Source organism: Medicago sativa, chromosome 1 (assembly GCF_051527215.1).
Source record: "Medicago sativa cultivar Bolivia chromosome 1, Bolivia_mono, whole genome shotgun sequence".
NCBI classification, from domain to species: domain Eukaryota; kingdom Viridiplantae; phylum Streptophyta; class Magnoliopsida; order Fabales; family Fabaceae; genus Medicago; species Medicago sativa.
Window position 1 is genome coordinate 38,785,853 of NC_140749.1, and position 24,413 is coordinate 38,810,265.

Below are 24,413 nucleotides of genomic sequence, written 5' to 3' on the forward strand. Positions count from 1 at the left end.
CCACTTGTACCTGCTTATATACTTATACTTCCGGACAAACGGCAAGTTCGATTTAAAAAAAAGAACAGTTTGTACCCAGCTTATGCTTTGCTATCGGTCAAACGGCAAGTTCGATCTAAAAGAACAGTTTGCACCTTCCCACATGACGTAAAAATACTTATTCAATTCTTCTTTTCTTGCATTATAAGTCATTTGAACTGTCTCTGATCAATTGCATCTTTCTCTGCATTTTATTTTAATTTTATTTGCAAAATTCACATAGAAGGGCATTTTAGTCATTTCCTATGTCAAAATTTCTTTCAATCTTTAAAAGTTTGTTTGAGTCCTTTCAAATAGTCTGAATAAGTCTTTGCTTCCATCCTATGTCAAAACCCTTTCCAAAAGTTGCATTTGAAGTCATTTTGAGTCAGTTTTGCCCCTAGGGGCATTTTAGTCTTTTCATGTGTCAAAACTCTGTGTAAATTCTAAAAATTGTCTCTGAGTCTTTTAAATTGGTTTAGATAAACTTTTGTTTCAATTCTTTGTCAAAAATCCATTTTAAAATTTGCATCTAAGTCTTTTTTAGTCGTTTTAGCCCCAAGGGCATTTTGGTCATTTCACACGAAATTTCGGCAAAGAGAGGTTACTTTAAAGTACCTCATTTAGGCCATTGGTTCGTTTTAGTCCGTTTTGTCAATTTTAATCGTTTCACTTTACGTTATTTTCCAATTACCAATTTTAATTCATTTTATTTTTATTTTTTTAGTCCTAAATTCCTAAAATTTGCATTTTAGTCCATTTTTGTCCAAGTCATGGTCCAGTGCCACGTGTCAGGTCCCAATTGGTCCAAGAGTTAGTTATGCCACATGTCATTGATCCATTGGTCCAGTCCATACACTTGTCAGCTATAAATCCAGTCACAGACCCAGTCATCACAACTTTTTCATTTTCTCTCATCTCTCCATTTACTTTCTGCCACATCATCACAGAGAGCTTTCTCTCTTTCCTCCAACTCCCTCCACCGTAACCTACCCTTACTCCACCATAACCAATTTCTCCGACCACCACGAACCACCGCAACTAACTCCAAAAACCACCAAATTCATCAACCACAACCGTAACAATATCCACAGATTCATCACCAGTTCGAATATTCATCCAAAAAACGGTTCCAAACAACAAAAATTTCAGAATTCATCAAAGATCATCACAGAATATAGTCCTCAGAGATTCAACGATTGAATCATCATCACCAGACAGTGAGCTCTGCAATTCAAACACCGTTTCGTCGCGAGGACTAATTTGGTGCGATCACAGAGGAAGAGCGAGAAGAAGAAGGAACGAAGTAGGAAAACCAGTTCAACAAGATTTGCCAGGGAAGATCCAACAACAAGTTCACAGAATACGAAGAAGAAAAAGAAAAACGATTCACATTCGTTTCGATCTCGCCTGCTAGAAGCAACAAGAACGAACTACGTGAAGCTTTCCTTCCTTCGTCTTTCTGCAAATCCAACGAGGTAAATGTCACTTTCTCTTCTTTCATTTCGTCTCAGACTCAATCGTTTGAAGCTATGAACGTGTTTCGTCCAAAATAGAACGTGTGAAAGCATAGATTAGTATAGATCCACTAACCTTAGGGTTTGCTTTTCGAAAAAACTTTAAAAATAAAAAATCAGTAAAGAATTTCGTAGATCTGTACTAATCTATTCGTCTCCTCCGAAAATAGGGTTTGATTTTGAAAAGAGGAGAAGATTTTGGTTTGAAAAGCATGAAAAACGTTTTGAATAAGGACGGTCACTGGAACCTTCGTCGGAAAATTCATGAGTTCGCCGGAATATTCATCGGCAAATTCCTGAACTCGCCGCGAAATTCATGATCTTCCCAGGATCCGACGAGAGATTGTAGAGAGAGGAAGAGAGAACATGTTCGGCCTAGAGAGAGGAAGGGAGGTTTAGAATGAGTTAAAACCGGTTCAGGCCTATATATACTGCCATGAACCGGTTTAACCCGTCCTCAAACCGACCCAGCCTGCTCCTTCGGCCCATTCTGCACGCCTAGGAGCATTGTTGCTATGTACCCCCCTGTTCTTGCATGCTTTGCTTATTTCTTGCTAATTGCACCCCTGCAGGTTCCAAAAACCTTCAAAAAATTCCTAAAAAATTTCTCAATGCTTTTCTTGATATTTTTGTTGATTCTTGATGATTTTTACCTGTTAATATTGGCTGGAAAATATTGGTGAAAATGTTGATCTCTTGATTAGTTTAGCACTTTTATTTTTGTTAAAATCTTGTTAAAACTTCCAAAAATGGTATGAAAATTCTTGTGATTGTTATTGATACTTGAGACTCGTTTCTTGTGATATTTTTGCATGTTGGAAGCTGTTAAAAAAAATATGTGATGTTTCTCATTAGTATTTTCACTTGTTTGGTTAGATTTTGTGAATTTTTACTATGTTCTTGATTCTAATGCTTTGATACATGATGGTGCTACTTGGTGTGTGATTCTATGGTACATATGCCCCTGAATTTGTGGTTATTTTACTGTTTGAGGTGCTGATTTGTGACTTACTTGTGTTACAAGTTATGTAAATAGTTCTATGTGGAATTAAAGTGCGAATAGGCCTAATTTTATATCATGATTCTTTGGCTTATGATTTTCTTGTAACTCTCATATTAGGGCTGACCCCAAAACTCTTTGAAAAATGTTATAATGTGAGGGTTATAGGTCTTTTGTTTGCTTGGGATTATTGGTACTTTGTTAGGTATATTTTGCCATCTTTCTTTGCTATTTTATCATGTTACCATGCTTTATTTCCTTGTCAATTTTTCCTACCATACCATGCCTATTATCACTAACCCTTTTGTTCATCATTTCATAAGCATTCCCATCTCATCTCATATTCACCTCTATCTTCTTGCAATTTAATTTGTACAAAGATTTAGAATGTAAAGATTTAGGAGTTCTTGTAATATTTTACTTTCATGCAATTTAAATTCCTTGCAAGACCATAGAATGTATCTAGGCCAATGATGTAATAAGGACAATGGACTCTAATGATGTACACCGACACTAGCACCGACACATGCACACACTTCACTTTAGGTATCTAGCTAGAATATGCATGTTTAGATGTATGTTTAGGATTGTATGTTTAGATGAATGTTTAGGATTCATACTTAGAAAAATCAATTTCCAAAAAAAATATGAACAAACTTCATTCAAACCATTTTCAAAACAAACCTTGGGATCAAAATCCCATTGAATTTTCCTTTTCATTTTCTTAATCAAATTTCAATGAAAATAATCATACTTGACTTCTTTTGCAAATGACTAATTCAACCCCACTTTTTACAATCTCATGCCCTTGAGGCCTCTTTCTATTCTTCAAAATCCATTTTCAAACTTAAAATCAACCAACAAAAACAAAAACATTTTTTGGAAGAGAACTACGGTGGATTTGATCCCTTAAACGGGTACGTAGGCAAGGAACAAAATTCCTTCAATTCAACTAAAATAAAAATCCAAAAACATTCTTCTCCCTCCAATTCTTCACTTAGAATACCTTTAGGCTTAAATATCATTTCAAAATAGCATTTAAAAATTAAAGACGGTTCCTATAGGATACTATAGTCGTTATGGGTGCCTAACACCTTCCCGTAGCGAAAACAACTCCCGGACCTCGATTCTCAAGGGTTTTGCTTACTTTTTCCCTTCCCAAGAAAAAATAAGATATCACCGGTTTAAAAGGTTCAAACGTAATCAATGTTTGACACCCGAAAACCAAGATAAAACAGCTCCAACATATTAGGACTTTCCAGAATTGTTTCTGATTCTGTTTTGCAAGTTGGCTGAACCGATCTGCAAGTTTACTGAAGCCGAATGAATTATTTAGCCCAAGCTGCTTCAGTATAAAAGGAAGACTTCAAGACCTAATTGCTTATTCAAGCCGTCATACTAAAAAGTTTAGATCTTTAGGGTTTGAGTCTTCATGTATTCTGTTCTTGTGTCGTTTGTGATGCAAGTCTAGAATCTATTGTGTGTTCTTTCTAGTGTCGTGTTAGATACTTGTTTAGGACTGGTTTTGTGAGTATTGATACTCTTGTGCATCAAACCGAAGTTGTGAAACAAGGTTTGGTTGTTTGTGTTGGAAGGTAACTTCTATCTTGTTGTGTTTGAGGTGTGATAGGTCACTGGGGCAGTGACTGACCATTAGGATAGTGAGATGGGATCTCAGATCTAGGAGTTCCTAGGTTGAAGTCTAGACGGGTAGGTCCTAGGTCAAATAGTGTAAACGAGGAGTTTGCTGAGAGCTATTGAATAAGGACTACACTAGTGAATTTCCTTCCTGGCTTGGTAGCCTCCAGATGTAAGCGTGTTGTGCTGAACTGGGTCAACAAACTTCATGTGTTCTTTACTTTTCTGCACTTTATTTTCTTGTTTTATTTATGTTTATCGCATGATGTTGAAACATTAATCGGAACATCGTAAACGTTAAAACATCTGACAGAACATATTAAAACAAGTGCGCTAGAATTTCAATTGGCATCAGAGCATGCACCTCCCTGCCTGTTTTAGGGTGAGCTCCAAGGAGTACTATTCTAGCACTATGGACAAGGAAGGTGGTTTTGTAAACAGGCCCCCTCTGTTGGATGGGTCCAACTATGATTACTGGAAATCACTCATGAGTGCCTTGCTCAAATCTATTGACAGCAAAACATGGAAGGCAGTTCTGAGAGGTTGGGAACATCCTGTGCAACTTGATGCTGATGGCAACAGGACTGATGTGTTGAAACCTGAAGAAGAATGGAGTGCTGATGAAGATGAATTGGCTCTTGGAAACTCAAAAGCTTTGAATGCTTTGTTCAATGGTCTGGACAAAAATATGTTTAGACTAATCAAGCAATGCACTGTGGCTAAGGATGCTTGGGAGATTCTCAAAACTGCTCATGAAGGCCCAACTAAGGTAAAAAGTGCTAAAATTCAAATTTTTACCACTAAATTTTAGAATCTGAAAATGTTAGAAGATGAGAGCATTCAGGATTATCACTTAAATATCCTAGACATTGCAAATTCTTTTGAGTCCCTTGGGGAGAAAATCTCTGATGAAAGCTTGTGAGGAAAATTCTCAGATCTCTACCTAAAAGATTTGACATGAAAGTTACAGCTATAGAAGAAGCTCAGGACATATCTAGTCTAAAGGTTGATGAATTGATAGGATCCCTGCAAAATTTTGAATTAACTATCAACAGCAAGTCTGACAAAATGGGGAAAGGTATTGCCTTTACTTCTAGTGTGAATGCTGATAATGCACTAGTAGATGTTGAAGATGATAAAGACATGGCAGAGTCTCTGGCACTACTTGGGAGACAGTTCAAGAAGATCTTCAAAAGATTTGACAGAAGGTCCAGATCAAATGGGCAGAACATCCGACCCAACATTGACAGTCAACCAAGTAAAGAGAAGATGACAAGACCTGATAAAGTAGATTCTCACTACAAAGGGGTACAATGTCATGAATGTGAAGGTTATGGTCATATCAGAACAGAGTGTGCCACTTTTCTAAAGAAACAGAAGAAAAGTTTGGTTGTGTCTTGGTCAGATGGGGATGACTCAGATGATGAAGTGAAAGCTGAATCTGCTAAACATGTTTCTGCCTTAGCTGGTAGAATAATGTCAGACACTGAGTCTTGTGAGGAAGAAATGTCTTATGAAGAGCTTGTTATATCCTATCATGACCTGATGACCAAAAACAGTGAACTAACACAGAAACTTGAAGAGCAAGCAAGAGAGATTACACAACTGCAGGATGAAAGGTTTGATAATCTGGCTCATATCTCAGAGCTCAATGATGAACTGTCAAGGTTGAATCTTCAACTGAACCAGATTGATGAACAGACTGAAATGAAGTCTGAAATGAAGTCAGCAGAGTCAATGTTCCAACATTCTGAGGAACATCCGACTAAGAAGAAGTCAAAGATATGGGTTTGTGATCACTGTAGAGAGAAGGGACACATCAGACCCTACTGCTTCAAGCTAAAAGGTAAATTCAAGCATTTCCAACAGAATCTATCCAGGAATGGGTGGAACCACAGAAACACCAAGGCTGGTCTGATTGCTCATACATCCCTTAGAGCATCATCTAAAGAAGACTGGTATTTTGATAATGGCTGTTCAAGACATATGACTGGTGTTGAAACGTATTTGGAGGATGTAAGACCATATGTAACCAGTTATGTCACATTTGGTGATGGAGCTAAAGGAAATATTGTGGGAATTGGAAACCTGATAAAACATGGGTTACCAAGACTTGATGATGTGCTGCTAGTCAGAGGACTAACTGCAAACTTGATTATCATTAGCCAGTTGTGTGATCTAGGTCTAAGAGTAAACTTCACCAAACCAGAATGTCAGATCTTTGATGAGAAAGGAGAAGTTCGTATGAGAGGTACAAGATCCAAAGACAATTGCTATTTGTGGGTATCTCAGGAAGAATCATTCATCTCAACATGTCTCTTGAGCAAAGAGGAAGAGATCAAACTGTGGCATCAAAGGTTGGGACATTTGCATCTGAAAGGGATGAGGAAGGCCATGTCATCTAAAGCCATCAGAGGCTTACCATATCTGAAGATTGTTGAAGGCAACATATGTGGTGAATGTCAGATTGGAAAACAAACGAGGATGTCTCATCCAAGGTTGGAACATCAAACAACCTCTCAAGTTCTTGAACTTCTGCACATGGATTTGATGGGACCTATGCAAGTTGAAAGCATTGGTTGAAAGAGGTATGTTCTTGTTGTAGTTGATGATTTCTCTAGGTTCACTTGGGTTAACTTTATTAGAGATAAATCAGACACCTTTGATGTATTTAAAGAATTGTGTACACAATTACAAAGAGAAAAAGGGTGTGGTATTGTTAAAATTAGGAGTGATCATGGAATTGAATTTGAAAACACTAGGTTTAGTGAATACTGTGCTGAAGAGGGTATTAAACATGAGTTTTCATCACCTATAACACCTCAACAAAATGGTGTGGTGGAAAGAAAGAATAGGACTCTTCAAGAATCTGCAAGAGTCATGCTTCATGCTAAACACCTACCATATCGGTTATGGGCTGAAGCTATGAACACAGCTTGCCTCATTCACAACAGGGTGACACTAAGGATTGGTACCACTACAACTCTTTATGAGCTTTGGAAGGGAAGAAAACCTACTATTAAATACTTTCATGTGTTTGGTAGCAAATGCTATATTTTGTTTGATAGAGATTATAGAAGGAAGATGGACCCTAAGAGTGATGAGGGAATTTTTCTGGGGTACTCCACTAACAGCAGAGCCTACAGGGTCTACAATTCTAAAACTGAAACTGTGAAGCAATCAATCAATGTAGTGATTGATGATGTGGCTAAAGAGAGGGTTCCTGATGTTGATGATGATGTTGCGACACCTACTAGGGAAACTAATGCACCTACTCAGGTGACTGAGTCTGAACTAGAGAAAGATGAAAATAATGATACTGAGCCAGATCAAATGTCCACTAAGAAGGGTCCTTCCACACGAGTTCAGAAGAATCATCCATTAGGACTTGTTATTGGAAATCCTGATAAAGGTGTCACAACCAGAAGATAAGTTGGAGTCATTGCCAACTCTTGTTTTGTGTCCAAGATTGAGCCTAAAAATGTCAAAGAAGCTCTGACAGATGAGTTCTGGATTGAAGCAATGCAAGAGGAACTGAATCAATTCAAAAGAAGTAAAGTGTGGGATTTAGTTCAAAGACCTGAAGGTGTAAATGTGATAGGCACCAAGTGAATCTTCAAGAACAAGTCTGATGAACATGGGATTATGACCAGAAACAAGGCAACACTAGTAGCTCAAGGCTACACCCAGATAGAAGGTCTGGATTTTGATGAGACATTTGCTCCTGTGGCCTGACTGAAATCTATAAGATTACTGCTAGGTGTATCTTGTATTCTCAAATTTAAGCTGTTTCAGATGGATGTTAAGAGTGCCTTTCTGAATGGGTACTTGAATGAGGAAGTTTATGTTGAACAACCTAAAGGATTTATTGATCCTAGCTTTCGAAATCATGTGTACAGATTGAAGAAAGCTTTGTATGGATTCAAGCAGGCACCTAGGGCCTGGTATGAAAGACTCACTCAATTTCTTGTAGGTCAAGGGTACATGAAAGGAGGTACAGATAAAATTTTGTTTGTAAAGGATGACAATGGGAGACTGATGATTCCCCAGGTTTATGTTGATGACATTGTTTTTGGTGGAATGTCGAACAAGATGGTTCAACATTTTATTCATCAGATGCAGTCAGAGTTTGAAATGAGCTTAGTTGGTGAATTGACCTATTTTCTTGGTCTTCAAGTTAAACAAATGGAGGATACAATCTTCATTTCTCAGAGTAAATATGCCAAGAACATTGTGAAGAAATTTGGCTTAGATAATGGTGATCACAAAAGAACTCCAGCAGCAACTCACTTGAAGCTGACAAAGGATGAAGGAGGCATATCTGTTGATCAAAGCATGTACAGAAGCATGATTAGGAGTTTACTATACCTTACTGCAAGCAGGCCAGACATCACATTTGCTGTAGGTATGTGTGCAAGGTATCAAGCTGACCCAAAAATGAGTCATCTTACTCAGGTGAAGAGAATTCTGAAGTACATCAACAGCACCAGTGACTATGGAATTTTGTACACATCCTGTGAAGATACTAAGCTAATAGGATACTGTGATGCTGACTGGGCTGGAAGTGCTGATGACAGGAAAAGTACCTCTGGAGGATGTTTCTTTCTAGGAAATAATCTGATTTCCTGGTTTAGTAAGAAACAGAATTGTGTGTCTTTATCTACTGCTGAAGCTGAATACATAGCAGCTGGGAGTAGTTGTTCTCAACTTGTTTGGATGAAGGAGATGTTGCAGGAGTATAATGTGGAGCAAGATGTTCTGACCTTATACTGTGACAACCTAAGTGCTATCAACATTTCAAAAAATCCTATTCAACATAGCAGAACAAAGCACATTGACATTCGACATCATTTCATCAGGGATCTTGTTGAAGAAAAGGTTGTGACACTTGAGCATGTAGACACAGAGGAGCAACTGGCAGATATTTTTACTAAGGCTTTGGATGCTAAACAATTTGAACATCTAAGAGGCAAGTTAGGAATTTGCCTACATGAGGAAGCCTAATCATCTGCAGTGTGAGGCGTGCTGACAAACTTCTATTTTTGCACGTCTTTGTGATGTGGGGTATATAATCAATGATGTACTCCTGATGCTCTGAACATTTTTATTTGGCATATTTTGTGGCTAAAAAGGGGGAGAAAAATGATGTTTCCTTGACTATACTCCCTATCTGTATATGTGCTCTCTTGCATGTATCTGTAATATGCCTGTATTTTATGTATGCATGAATGTTATTACTGCGCCTGCTATTCTATGTTGTTGCATTTCTTTTGCAAACCATTTCAGGCTTGTGTGTAGATGTTGGCTCTCATGTTGCAACATCTTGATGGTTTGCTAGGTCTTCATGTTAATCTGAGAATCTATCTCAGTAATTTTGGTTTGTACATGTTCCTTGCTGACATTCTCTGATATGTTGGGACATGCCTATGAAGACTAGTGTATATGTTAGCACTTGTGCTAAAACATCTCTGTGATACTTCTGATAATCTTTTCTCAGATGCTGTACATGTTCCCTGCAAATGCTCTATCCAAGGTTGGAACATGTCTGTGAGACTCTGTGCAGATGTGGCACTTTCGCTGCAACATCTTGGTGTAATTCTGAGAATTTATTTTTCTTAGGATTCTTAGTGTATAGGTTCCCTACTACTGTCTTATATTATTGAATCTGTCTGAATGACTTCTTAAAGTCAAAGTTGTTGTGTGTGACCTTTGATAGGTCTGCTAGCATGTATTAGCTGATAGTTTGCTAGCTTGTGAATATTCCTAGAATGTCTTATGCCCAGATCCTGAAGTTTTTATGTCTATGCATTAGGAGTTTATCTGTTCAGATTTCTGTATGCATGTATTCAGGGGGAGTAATGGAATATTCCTGTAAGTAGTCACTCATGAGATCTTATATTCAGGGGGAGTGATACTTCTATGTGTGCTTGTGCCTAGTCCAAGCTGGGTGAAGGATGTTGATTCAGAGGTTTAAACATCTGCGTCTATCACTTGTAAGTTTGGGAATTTGTGTTTCCTGACTTCTTTATGCTGCTGGTGATAGTTCTCTGAAGACATCCGAGTCTGTCACATGTAAGTGTAGGAATTTAGGTTTCTGTGCTTCTATGGTTGGTGAGTGACAGTACTCTGTAGGTATGGGAAATTTATTTTTTCCCTTGCCTCTATGTGTGGCAGGTTCTCCTGTCTTATGTGCTAAAGGGTGTTGGAACATTCTATGTCTGTAGCATTGGAACTTGATTTTCCTCTGCTCTTGAGAGATCTTGCTTCTCTCCACTTCTGTGTTGGAGTTATCTTCCTTGACTGTAGCATTGGAATTTATTTTTCCTTTGCTCTTGAGAGAAACTGGTTCTCTCTTCATCTTTTGTACAAGAACTTATGTTCCCTAGTTGTAGCTTAGAAATTTATTCCTCAGCTCTTGAGACTATGCTACTGATCTGATCCGCTGCTGCATGTCTCTGATCCAGTGTAATACCTCTGCCAGCTTATGCTGAGATTGAAGATACGTAAGGTATTCTATGTATGCACACTTTCTGCTTTCTCTAGAGTGATACTATCTGCTACTTCTTCTTCTTGAATATGTGTTCGTGATGACTTGAGGAAGTGTATCTATGGTGTCTCTTCGGATTTTGTGTGCTAGCTGTTTCTTCATTAGTGTGTGCTCATGCTCTTGAAGGAATGGTATCTTTGTATCCCTCTGTTACATAAGTATTGGCATTGATTTGTTTTAGCCAAAAATTTGCCAAAGGGGGAGATTGTTGGGTATTTGTGTTGGCTGCATTGTTGCTAAAACAAATATCCTTGTTCTGTAAGTTGGAACCAATGTTCCAGCATGTGGTTAGGAACCTCTGTGAGATGTTGGATACAATGTTCCAACATCCTGGCACGGTTCAGTGTGCTTGGGTTTCTGCCTTATTTGTACGCGCGTATTTAATCGTTTAAGGAAACCATATTTCCTTTACTTACTGACCAAGTAACGCGCATATCTTATAAGAATCAGCTGTGGAATATTACTAAAATAGATATTTTATTTTAGGAAATATTTGTTACGATCTGGAATGTTTCAAAATAGGTTCCGACATATTAGGACTTTCCAGAATTGTTTCTGATTATATTTTGCAGGTTTGCTGAACCGATCTGCAAGTTTACTGAAGCCGAATGAGTTATTTAGCCCAAGCTGCTTCAGTATAAAAGGAAGACTTCAAGACCTAATTGCTTATTCAAGCCGTCATACTAAAAAGTTTAGATCTTTAGGGTTTGAGTCTTCATGTATTCTGTTCTTGTGTCGTTTGTGATGCAAGTCTAGAATCTATTGTGTGTTCTTTCTAGTGTCGTGTTAGATACTTGTTTAGGACTGGTTTTGTGAGTATTGATACTCTTGTGCATCAAACCGAAGTTATGAAACAAGGTTTGGTTGTTTGTGTTGGAAGGTAACTTCTATCTTGTTGTGTTTGAGGTCTGATAGGTCACTGGGGCAGTGACTGACCATTAGGATAGTGAGATGGGATCTCAGATCTAGGAGTTCCTAGGTTGAAGTCTAGACGGGTAGGTCCTAGGTCATATAGTGTAAACGAGGAGTTTGCTGAGAGCTATTGAATAAGGACTACACTAGTGGATTTCCTTCCTGGCTTGGTAGCCCCCAGATGTAAGCGTGTTGTGCTGAGCTGGGTCAACAAACTTCCTGTGTTCTTTACTTTTCTGCACTTTATTTTCTTGTTTTATTTCTGTTTATCGCATGATGTTGAAACATTAATCGGAACGTCGCAAACGTTAAAACATCTGACAGAACATATTAAAACAAGTGCGCTAGAATTTCAGAGAGCTACTCTATTTATAGCTTTACAATTGACTTAAAATCTAAGCAACTATAAGGGCATTCCGGTAAAACTAAAATAGTGTAACTTGGCGTTCAAGCAAAAGCAGTAAAAGCAGTCCTGGGAGGTGGCACAGCCGTGCCAACATTGGCACGGGCCATGCCAAGCTTCTGACTTGGGGGAGAGTATTTTGTTCTCCGAATATTTCGTATTTTTGCTCCAAATCAGCTCCAGACTCCTTTCTTTTACTCCAAGACACCTTCCATCATATATTTGTTCCTGAAATATAAAATATGCAATTGAAGTAAAATAGTTCAAAAAGGAAATAATATTTAAATAAAATAAAACTAAATCTAATTAAAACGAAACTAAATAATGCATAAAAATAGACTAAATAAAGACTCATCATTAAACTATTTTGATAAATGTCTAATTTGTTGAAATGGTATATTATATGCATGCATGTTGTTTTATTTTAATTTTAACATAAAAGTGGTGCATATAATTATCAATATATCAAGGACATGTCTTAAAGACATTGATTTTTTGTATAAAAATTTAAAATCGATGATATCATATTATATGTGCATGATAGTTTGTGAATACTATCTAAATTATATAAGTTGATTCGTAGACATAGCTATGAGAATTCAAAAATCTATGTGAATAATTGAATATTTATTGTGAAGAAGATCAATTATTTTTACATAAAATTGATTATTTCCCTATATTTTGACCCTTTGGATTTTATCCTTTTTCTTCTTTTTGATGATGTCAAAAGGGGGAGAAAGTGTATGTTTGTGTTTTGTGTTTAAAATGTTTCAGGTTATCCAATTGCAAAACAAAGGGGGAGATATACAAGATAGGGGGAGTTTTAGTGAGCAAACATTGTCAAATGAATATGGTTTGTCATCATCAAAAAGGGGGAGATTGTGAAGAAGATTTCCTTCTTAGACTTGACTTGGTTTTGATGATAACAAACTCACATCACAAAAGAAGAAAGACTATGGAGGCTGTAACATTCCGCCTGTCAGTATCAGAACTGTATCAGTCGATCGTCCCAGAGAACTTATTTTGGAAGAAAGTTTAATGGAGAATATTCATTAAGTAATATCAGTTTATTACGGGTTAAGTATCAGAGGCGTATATAACACGCTTAAGTCAAGGGTATTTTGGTAATTTCACACGGAAGAGATATTTAATTGAATTGTGGACAAAAATATCTCATTCTCTTCTTTCCATTCTCTCTCTAAGTTTGAGAAAGATTGGTGCTCTCCCTTCTCTCTTCTCCATCGATCTCCCTCCTTCTCCTTACCTCACCATTCATCAAAACTACTTCCTCACATGGCATGCTTCTAGATTATGTTTCTCACCATCTCTTAAGCTTGGGGTTTTGTTTGATTCCTCTTTTCTTCCTTTCAAGAATGGATTCAAGTTAGGGTTTTGATCAAGTTGGAAGTTGAAGCATGTTTTGGTGTAAGCTATGGTTGATTCATGGTTAAGAAACAAAGAGGAAGATGATTGAAGGTTGATTAGTAAGCTAAGGCCTTGGATGTTGGTCAATCAAGAATTGGGGTTGTTGAAAGAAGCTTTGGGTTGGATTTGAGATGAGCTAGCAAGGATGAAGAAGCTTAGGATAGCAAGAAAACAACAAGATTGTTTTGGGTTGAACAAAGAAAGCAAAAGGGGCAAAAAGCTAGGGTTTGGTCATGTGAAGTGAAGATGATGCTTGAAGCTTGGGAATCATGTGTGAATTATGTTAGGTGAGTTCCTTAGATAGTTTCCCACCCTTTGGGATTATGTGTTTCTCTTGTAAGAATATTTTGCATTCTAAGGTTTTAAAGTATAAGATTAGTTGCCCTTTTCTTACCATGCTTGCCATACTTGTGTACACTTGTTCCATGACTATTTTTACAGGTTCCTAATGATCCTAAGGGTCACATAGCACCTAGAGATGCTTGGTTTGAGGTTTTTAAGTCAAAAATATCAATTTTGAGGTTGCAGGACTGTCACAGCTCGCCACCGCGAGCAAATGGCTCGCGAGGCGAGCTAGAGGGCCGAACTGGGGGTCCTGCTCGCCCCCAACTCGCAGCTGCGAGCTGCTGCTCGCCTCCCCAGTAATCTACTCGCCATGGCGAGTAAGGCAGTGAGACATCTCACTGTTTTGCTTGCTTTTGGCAGACGTGGGGATTCGCGATGCGGTTTTCTCCGAGACGTCTTTTTACAAATGTGAACCCCTCAAACCAAGGTCCTAATTGTTAAAGCTAAAAAGGAGACTTTCTTATAAGTGAAGCAAGTTTTTGGCAAGTATGGAAAAGCATGGTAACCGAGAGTATGATGTTTGAATCGGGTAGCAAGATAAACTTTAAGGAAAGGGAAGAGCTAGAGCCTCTGTATAGTTATCGAGAACTAGAATAGTTAGAAAGAATAGAATGCTTTGCATTAGTAATATGCTTGATAGACGCGAGGTAATGAGAGTATTATCTTCGCATAGAAGCAAGTGCCATACGAGTATGGCAAGATGTGAATCAATTTTATATCCATTCACAAAGTAAGTTAAGCAAGCATATAGTTACCTCTAGTGGGATCGTCTAGGGATCCGAGGTAAAAGAGTTAGCATGTTTAAGTTAATTTTCATGCATAAGACTAAGACTTATAAGAATGAAAGAGTGTTATGTCTCTTGTAATCCTTCCAAGGTTGGATTCAAGGGGTTCCCCAAAGGGGGATGGTTAAGCCGCAAGGGAGCCGCATTTCACTAAGTTAAGGTGTCGTGTCTTTTGTATTCCTTCCAAGGTTGGGTACAAAAGGTTCTCCAAAGGGAATGGAGTAAGCCGTAAGGGACCCGCACGTTCACTAAGGGAGTCCGGTGCGCTATTGCAAAGCATTTTCACCGGTAGTAAGGGATTAACTTCCGGGGTTACTCCACTCGGGACTAATCCGTAAAATGAACTCAGATAAGTTGTTTGTTACACGCTAACATAATCAATGAAGCTGACTTTGCATATTTATTATACATGTATATGTTATGTCATAGAGCCTTGACATAGATTGTCAAGAACAAGTAGAGACTTGGCATATATCGTCAAGAAGTAGCAAGTTAGCAAAAGTCACTTTTGTGATAAGAGATGATATGTTGTTGATACAACATATTAAGCAAGTAGCGCAAGTATATAAAGATATGCCGATGACGATCTTAGGTTTCCCCTAATCGTCCGGTTTAGATTCGTGTCATGATAGAAGTATATGAGAGCCTTGATGCACAGAGCGTATCTTGGCATTGCGGTTTTAGTTTTCCCCTAACCGCCATGACACGTGTAGAAGAGAAGCCTATAACAAGTTAAGAATATTATGACGGCCCTAGTATGCACGACCGTCTAAGAAAGCAAGTCCTCACACACGTATAATCAACCGGTAGGTTGTATTGTAGACACGTGGTGACCGTAGGTTTCCCCCGTGGTTGCCTATAGCCTAGGGTTAGGTGGAACTCACTGAGACATTATGTCTCATCCCAATCCTTATTTGTTTCAGATATCAGGATGGTTAGCAAGCTAGTAGCCGGATGGACGTTGCGACAAGTGTTTGTTCGTACCCGATGCGAGATGATGAGGATATTCAAGGATGTACTTTTACCATTTTAGAAAAGTTGAGTTGTAAACTTATTGTACGAGCACATTTGTTGGATTTGATATTCATTCGAAGTTTTTATTCTTGTAAATTTTTTTAATGTATCCAGTACTAAACTAATGCGCATGCTAGACTTTCTAGATACGTCTAGTATGGGTGTTACAATTGGTATCAGAGCAGGTCGATTCAGACCGTGCCTTGGGTCATTAAGTTACAACAAAAGTAGTGGGACCATTGGGTTCCGGGTAAATGTTCTAGTTGTTGTTGTTAGTTGAGCCTGATCAACTTAATTTAACATTCGACGATTACAACGGATGCCTGAGAGCTGAATAGGACCCAGGAGGAACGAAGTATATTATGAAGATGCACTGGAAGGTGTGAGAATAGAAGTAAGAACTCGGAATAAGTGCTAGTAAGAGTTTGTTTGTGCCAGAAGGTGGCCGATGAACTAAGTAAGTAGAAGTATGAATCTTTCGGGAATGTAAGGTAATGAAGAGAAGGAGCGTTCCGACGGCGTTCGATCAGATGTGAAAGATACTTCGTATACTGTAAGTAAGAGTTTGGAAAGGTCTAAGTATGATCTGAAGTTTCAGTAAGATTTGTTGTTGGAACAGATTTATTTTATAAGAAGTATTTGTATTCCGGAACGTAAGTGCAAGGCTACAAGTTAGAAAGAAGTAGACGTTGTTGACGGAATTAGCGGGCTCTCAGGGATATCGTTATGTGAATGAGGTTATGGATTTGTAAGCTCAGAGTGGAGAAGGTTCTAATGTTCGGAAGATTGTGTTAAGCAACACGAAGAGAGGGAAGCTACTCGTAGCGGAAGAAACTAAGAATTTAAGCGAGAATTTTATGTCATCAGGACTAATGCATTAATTTCCAACGTACCGAACATTGTATCGAATTAGGTTGATGCTTGCCATGCATAGATGATAAAGTATTTTATGAAGGTAGGAGTGACTGATGTGCATTGGATTACTTGAGAAATGATAATTATATGTAAAGTATTTTTTTCCAGAGAATTGAACTGAAGAAACTCGCCAATAGCAAACCTGGAATGAGATTTCCTATTTCCCGAAAACCGTTAATTCATCTCCAGGTTTTCTTTGACTATTGGAGGGTTGTTTTCATAATCCTTTTGTGCTATGAAAATCTTTTATGACGTCAAGTAATAAAAGCATATCACACTCTAAGGTTTCCAAGGAAAAAGGCATGGGCAACCATTAATGAAATTGATTCGGCTTGCGGTAACCTTGGAAGTTAATGCGTCAAGAGTCAAGAATGAGTTTAGACCAAGAATATAGAGGTTCAGGTAATATGATTGAACATCGCGGATACAAATACATGAAGTAAGAAGTTAAGTGGCGAAGGGTTACATGAACGCGCAAGGTTATCATTTTGTGGAACTAAGAGTATCCCCCGAATCTATGTTTTGTTTAATTGACTTGCTAAGGCTCCTTACGATGTTAAAGCGTAAAGTTTATATGATTTTAGAAAGATTTATGCATATGGATGATAGAAGTTGACATTTTCGAAATTCAAAAGAAAACTTTGTAGGTTCCAGATTGTTACGACTCACGTAAAGTGGGCTAAACTCATTAGAACTAAGATTTGATGGCACATATGTGTTATCGACTTGTTCTATGATTTTAGAGTGACGAATGGGACCTAGATTCAGTATAAATATTATTTAGTGGAAAATTGTCAACGTCAATGACCCGTGTGCTAGTTTATGAAGTTTTCTTTAAAAGAAAAACCAACGAGCAAGCATAGGAACGATTAAGCAGAATATAGTATGCGAGAATACTAAGATACAAGGTTAAATGTTCGAGGAAGATACGTCGAGAGCAAGAGGAATCTACCATGGGAAGTCGTGAAGACGACTCATGAGAATAGCAAGTATGTTGTAGCAAGGAGGTACACTAAGAATCAATATAAGCTCTTTAAGTCAAGGTTGCTCGAAAATAAGTTTCAGAATAATGAGTATATTGGAAGGTAAAAACAACCAGTAAGAACATAAGGTCTATTCCTAAGAAAAGTATAAGAGTATACTATAAGTTTATCGTGAGTTGGTCTTACCAAAACCAGTGGTAAAGATTAGGGAAAGGTTACATCATGGGAGATTATGAAATAGTTCAAGAAGATAGAAATCATGAGGTAAACAGGATTGTGGTGTTTCACTCGTCACAACGGAATAGAATATTGGTTTAAGCTAATCGGTGGAAATCAGAGTAGCGCAACGGAAATCAATTGGTAGTCATGGTATGCAGATTTGATAAGAAGAATCTTTGTGAAGAATGTTTGAGATAGTAATGCAAATTCAGTGAGAAGTATCTAGAAATGAGCAAGGAGTTTTCAATGTGATAAGGAAGAGTAGAGATATCACTAGTGAAGTAATCGGTTTGTCCACTTGGTAAAGTTGAATGTGTTCAGGAAAAGTAAGTACTATGTTAAGAGAAATATGTTTCGCTAAGGAATCAGGTTCCGTGTACTCGGAGCAAAGAAATGAGTTATGGTCAAGGATCTTATGTGATTTATGTATTTAGAGAAGTGTACCTGAGATATACAAGTAAGAAAAGAAAGGATTGGGGAAGCATTAGCTTTTGAAGCTCAAGAGTTTTATTCCGTAAGGATACGGTTCATGAGTTAAGCATGAGGAAGTATATATCCTCTTGTACCATACTTGTTGAAAGATAACGATGCTTTCTAGAAAAATTTTAAGACATGATTTTATAGCTTTAAAGGCTGAAAGGGCTATTAAGGAACTTGGAATGATGTTTATTCCAGAAATTAAAATATTTCTCATTGTTGAGACCGACGAGATACATTTTAAGTGAACAAGCTCACCTAAGACGTACAGACTTCAGGACCGACTTGCTATAGTCAAGTTTGGGGCGAGTTGTAAAACCTTTTTAATAAAAAAAAATTTAGAGACTCGTCCTGTGGTTCTGAGGTACCATTACAAACTTGGTTTCAAAATGAGATTTTCTTTCAATCAAGTAATTGTTCGTTCCAAGAACCTATGTGCCAAAGTTTAGAAATACTAGAAGCAAAATACTAGAACAAGTATCGTTATTACTTAACAAGGAGTGGTATTAGAAGGCATGCAGATGCTATAGAGATGAGATTTCCTGAAGAGGCGGCAACGTTCGTGTTATGCCATTAGTATTCGGGATGCACGTAAAATTTTTGCCAAGAGTATTCAAGTACCTGTGCAAATGGACTTGGCAAGTTATTGAGTGTTTTTGAGTTACCCATGAGTTCGGGTGCAATGAGATTGTAAGTTCTCTTTAAGACTCTGAGAAAAGATGAGAGATTTGTAGCATCATTAAGATAAGTAACGTAAGTAAGAGGCTTGAGACTCGAGGTACAGTGAGAAAGGGTAGGTATATATAGTAAGATGTGTACATGATAAGATGTTTTGATGCCAAGGAGCACTACAGGACAGAATTTGATATGAGAATTAGTAGGTGATCTCTAAATTTCGAGGACGAAATTTCTTTAAGGGGGGTAGAATGTAACATCCCGCCTGTCAGTATCAAAACTGTATCAGTCGATCGTCCCAGAGAACTTATTTTGGAAGAAAGTTTAATGGAGAATATTCATTAAGTAATATCAGTTTATTACGGGTTAAGTATCAGAGGCGTATATAACACGCTTAAGTCAAGGGTATTTTGGTAATTGCACACGGAAGAGATATTTAATTGAATTGTGGACAGAAATATCTCATTCTCTTCTTTCCATTCTCTCTCTAAGTTGGAGAAAGATTGGTGCTCTCCCTTCTCTCTTCTCCATCGATCTCCCTCCTTCTCCTTACCTCACCATTCATCAAAACTACTTCCTCACATGGCATGCTTCTAGATTATGTTTCTCACCATCTCTTAAGCTTGGGGTTTTGCTTGATTCCTCTTTTCTTCCTTTCAAGAATGGATTCAAGTTAGGGTTTTGATCAAGTTGGAAGTTGAAGCATGTTTTGGTGTAAGCTATGGTTGATTCATGGTTAAGAAACAAAGAGGAAGATGATTGAAGGTTGATTAGTAAGCTAAGGCCTTGGATGTTGGTCAATCAAGAATTGGGGTTGTTGAAAGAAGCTTTGGGTTGGATTTGAGATGAGCTAGCAAGGATGAAGAAGCTTAGGATAGCAAGAAAACAACAAGATTGGTTTGGGTTGAACAAAGAAAGCAAAAGGGGCAAAAAGCTAGGGTTTGGTCATGTGAAGTGAAGATGATGCTTGAAGCTTGGGAATCATGTGTGAATTATGTTAGGTGAGTTCCTTAGATAGTTTCCCACCCTTTGGGATTATGTGTTTCTCTTGTAAGAATATTTTGCATTCTAAGGTTTTAAACTATAAGATTAGTTGCCCTTTTCTTACCATGCTTGCCAGACTTGTGTACACTTGTTCCATGACTGTTTTTACAGGTTCCTAATGATCCTAAGGGTCACATAGCACCTAGAGATACTTGGTTTGAGGTTTTTAAGTCAAAAATATCAATTTTGAGGTTGCAGGACTGTCACAGCTCGCCACGGCGAGCAAATGGCTCGCGAGGCGAGCTAGAGGGCCGAACTGGGGGTCCTGCTCGCCCCCAACTCGCAGCTGCGAGCTTCTGCTCGCCTCCCCAGTAATCTACTCGCCATGGCGAGTAAGGCAGTGAGACATCTCACTGTTTTGCTTGCTTTTGGCAGGCGTGGGGATTCGCGATGTAGTTTTCTCCGAGATGTCTTTTTACAAATGTGAACCCCTCAAACCAAGGTCCTAATTGTTAAAGCTAAAAAGGAGACTTTCTTATAAGTGAAGCAAGTTTTTGGCAAGTATGGAAAAGCATGGTAACCGAGAGTATGATGTTTGAATCGGGTAGCAAGATAAACTTTAAGGAAAGGGAAGAGCTAGAGCCTCGGTATAGTTATCGAGAACTAGAATAGTTAGAAAGAATAGAATGCTTTGCATTAGTAATATGCTTGATAGACGCGAGGTAATGAGAGTATTATCTTCGCATAGAAGCAAGTGCCATACGAGTATGGCAAGATGTGAATCAATTTTATATCCATTCACAAAGTAAGTTAAGCAAGCATATAGTTACCTCTAGTGGGATCGTCTAGGGATCCGAGGTAAAAGAGTTAGCATGTTTAAGTTAATTTTCATGCATAAGACTAAGACTTATAAGAAAGAAAGAGTGTTATGTCTCTTGTAATCCTTCCAAGGTTGGATTCAAGGGGTTCCCCAAGGGGGGATGGTAAAGCCGCAAGGGAGCCGCATTTCACTACGTTAAGGTGTCGTGTCTTTTGTATTCCTTCCAAGGTTGGGTACAAAAGGTTCTCCAAGGGGAATGGAGTAAGCCGTAAGGGACCCGCACGTTCACTAAGGGAGTCCGGTGCGCTATTGCAAAGCATTTTCACCGGTAGTAAGGGATTAACTTCCGGGGTTACTCCACTCGGGACTAATCTGTAAAATGAACTCAGATAAGTTGTTTGTTACACGCTAACATAATCAATGAAGCTGACTTTGCATATTTATTATACATGTATATGTTATGTCATAGAGCCTTGACATAGATTGTCAAGAACAAGTAGAGACTTGGCATAGATCGTCAAGAAGTAGCAAGTTAGCAAAAGTCACTTTTGTGATAAGAGATGATATGTTGTTGATACAACATATTAAGCAAGTAGCGCAAGTATATAAAGATATGCCGATGACGATCTTAGGTTTCCCCTAATCGTCCGGTTTAGATTCGTGTCATGATAGAAGTATATGAGAGCCTTGATGCACAGAGCGTATCTTGGCATTGCGGTTTTAGTTTTCCCCTAACCGCCATGACACGTGTAGAAGAGAAGCCTATAACAAGTTAAGAATATTATGACGGCCCTAGTATGCACGACCGTCTAAGAAAGCAAGTCCTCACACACGTATAATCAACCGGCAGGTTGTATTGTAGACACGTGGTGACCGTAGGTTTCCCCCGTCGTTGCCTATAGCCTAGGTTTAGGTGGAACTCACTGAGACATTATGTCTCATCCCAATCCTTATTTGTTTCAGATATCAGGATGGTTAGCAAGCTAGTAGCCGGATGGACGTTGCGACAAGTGTTTGTTCGTACCCGATGCGAGATGATGAGGATATTCAAGGATGTACTTTTACCATTTTAGAAAAGTTGAGTTGTAAACTTATTGTACAAACACATTTGTTGTATTTGATATTCATTCGAAGTTTTTATTGTTGTAAATTTTTTTAATGTATCCAGTACTAAACTAATGCGCATGCTAGACTTTCTAGATACGTCTAGTATGGGTGTTACAGAGGCACAAGATGAAGATTAAGAATAAAGATTAGTGACTAGGCTTCTTGGTAATACTCTTTGTAAGTATGGTCCTTATCTTTGATTTATCATTCTTAACTCATGGAACAACTTAGAATGCTCAGAAAATAATTACAAACATTTTTTCTAAGTTGTCATATGAAGCAATGCCTAAAAATCTCATGAAAATGAATCATACACTCACAATGTTTTATTTAGATAAAAATGATTTTGCATGAAAATAATTTTATTAGAAAAATTATTTTTGATTTTGAAAAATCATTTAATTAATTATGCCTCAAATAAATTTGTTTCAGCACATATATTCAATTTGGCCAAAATTGTTTATACAAAAGAAAAAGATATAGCATGTCTACATTAAGGCATGTCAACGGCCATATATGTGCTTCAGCATTTTTCAATTTGTTATTTTGATGGCATATATTTGCTTTAGCAGATTTCTTCTTTAAAGACATAATTATACATATGCAATTTTGTGTAGTAACGTATTGCATCAATTTTTTTCAGCATGTTTTCAATTCATTATTACCGTTGGTATTGAATCAGTTTTTATACTGTTGCATGGCTATTTTCATATTAAGTGCCAACGGCTAATTCATTTTATTTGCACTATGAATAGGTGCCTTTTTAAATATGTTTATATTCATTGGTAACTCATTTTGAAAAATAGTATTGCTTTATAAATACACCCTCCAGTCACTATTATAAACAAAAATCTACATTTTAGATTCATTTATTTAATGATGCACATGGTCTTTATTATAGACCACATACATCATTAAATGAATGAACCTAAAATGTAGTTTTTTGCTTATATTAGTGACCGGAGGGTGTATCTTTTTAGCCTCTATAAATTCAATTGAGAATCAAATCACTTTAAGACAACAACTTTCATAATCTCAATTGACATTTTCAATATCACTTGCTTTTAAACTTTCATTCAAATTGTTCGGAAAACTTTGCATACACTTTAACATTTATTAAAAAGTTTTCTTAGCACTAAGTCCATTTGTTAGAGTGATATTGATAAAGATATACAGCCATACATTTGTTATTCTTCAACTACTTTGTTGTTAAGTTTCTTGCCATTGTTGGTGAGAATTATTGTTTAAGATAGTGGGGGTACTATCTTGTGATTGTTGTAAAAAGTTCTTTGATTCGGGAAGATTCAAAGTCCACCAAAAGTGTTTGTTGTTTGTGTTGTAATCAAGAGAGAGGGTTTCTTTCTTGTGTTTATGTTAGAAAGATTGTTAGGGGGTCTTAGGGTGAGATTGCTTGTAACAAGGATTCTAACATAGTGAATTCCTTCGCGTGGTGTGAAGGGAGTGGACTGACACTAAGGTTTAGATGGGAACCACTATAAACTCTCTTGTGTCTTTTCTTCTTCCCTTACTCTTTTATTTTTCCGCATTCATACCTTCATATTTAGTTTCCAGAAAAATTATCAAGAACATTAAACTAAGAAAAATTTACCAACAATCCTAAAAACCTAATTCACCCTGAAGGTGAGAAAAACACAAGAAGGGGGGTTGAATTGTGTTTTGGAAAATTTTTTGTTTCTCCTAAAACTGAACACACTTGATCAGAAGCTAAGTGAGACTTCCTTGCTCAAGCACAACTGCAAGAGACTTCTAACTAAACAAAATTACACAGAAAATTGTTTAAGGTTGAACACTTGATATAGAATCAGAGGTGCTCACAATACAAATCAGATACAGACTCAATGACTTAAGAATTTCTAAGATATGACTTTGAGACACAAAAATTCTAAGTGAATGCAGAACAATTTCAGCAGAGGTTTGGCACTTGTAAAAATGTTGTGAGTCTTTCGTTCAGCGTTCTTGCATTACCAATTCTCTAGGTCTTCACTCCTTTATATAGAGGTGTGAAAGAGACGTTGTGAAATTGCCAGCACATCAAAGAGTCGTTTTTGAAGCTTGATCTTTCACCAATGATATTTTGCCTGATTTGGTTGTTGTCCTATGAAGAACAAATTTGAAATCCATTCCTTATCCAAAGGAACATCTATGCAGGCGAAGCCGTATTCTGGAGCTGTTTTCTTGTCTTGTAGCGTGGACACAAAATAGAGTAGTGGAGAACGTGGTTGTACAATTCGTACAGAAGTACAATGTCAACGATTTCGTCCAAAATTGCAAGCACATGCCTTCAAACACCTTTGAAATGACCGTTGCAATGTTCCACTAATTTTCTGCTATGTTTTCGAATCCAATAGACAGCTTTTGCAGTGTTGATTCTTCAATCTTTGAATCTTTTACAAATCCAGTTGATCTTCAGCTTCTGGTGAAATGACTTCTGATGAAGCAGCTTCTGATGATGCAGCTTCTGATAACGCAGCTTCTGATAATGCAGCTTCTGATGATGTGGCTTCTGGACCTCTTGTCTTCAGAAGCGGTAATCTTCAGGAGCACCATTTCTTCAGGAGCGCTTTACTCTCTTCAGGAGCAGCTTGACTTCAGGAGCGCTTTACTTTCT

At 37.7% G+C, this 24,413-nt stretch overlaps 1 protein-coding gene and 1 pseudogene across 1 annotated transcript; both read left to right on the forward strand.

Moving 5' to 3' along the window:
- Positions 1–4,585: 4,585 nt before the first annotated feature.
- Positions 4,586–7,605, forward strand: LOC146954848 (uncharacterized). The gene is made up of 3 exons (XM_085746272.1): positions 4,586–4,942; positions 5,089–6,734; positions 6,819–7,605. The coding sequence occupies exons 1-3, from the start codon at positions 4,586–4,588 to the stop codon at positions 7,603–7,605; spliced, it is 2,790 nt and encodes a 929-aa protein (XP_085602398.1).
- A 915-nt stretch (positions 7,606–8,520) lies between these two features.
- LOC146954849 (secreted RxLR effector protein 161 pseudogene) lies at positions 8,521–9,177 on the forward strand (annotated as a pseudogene).
- The last annotated feature ends 15,236 nt before the right edge of the window (positions 9,178–24,413 follow it).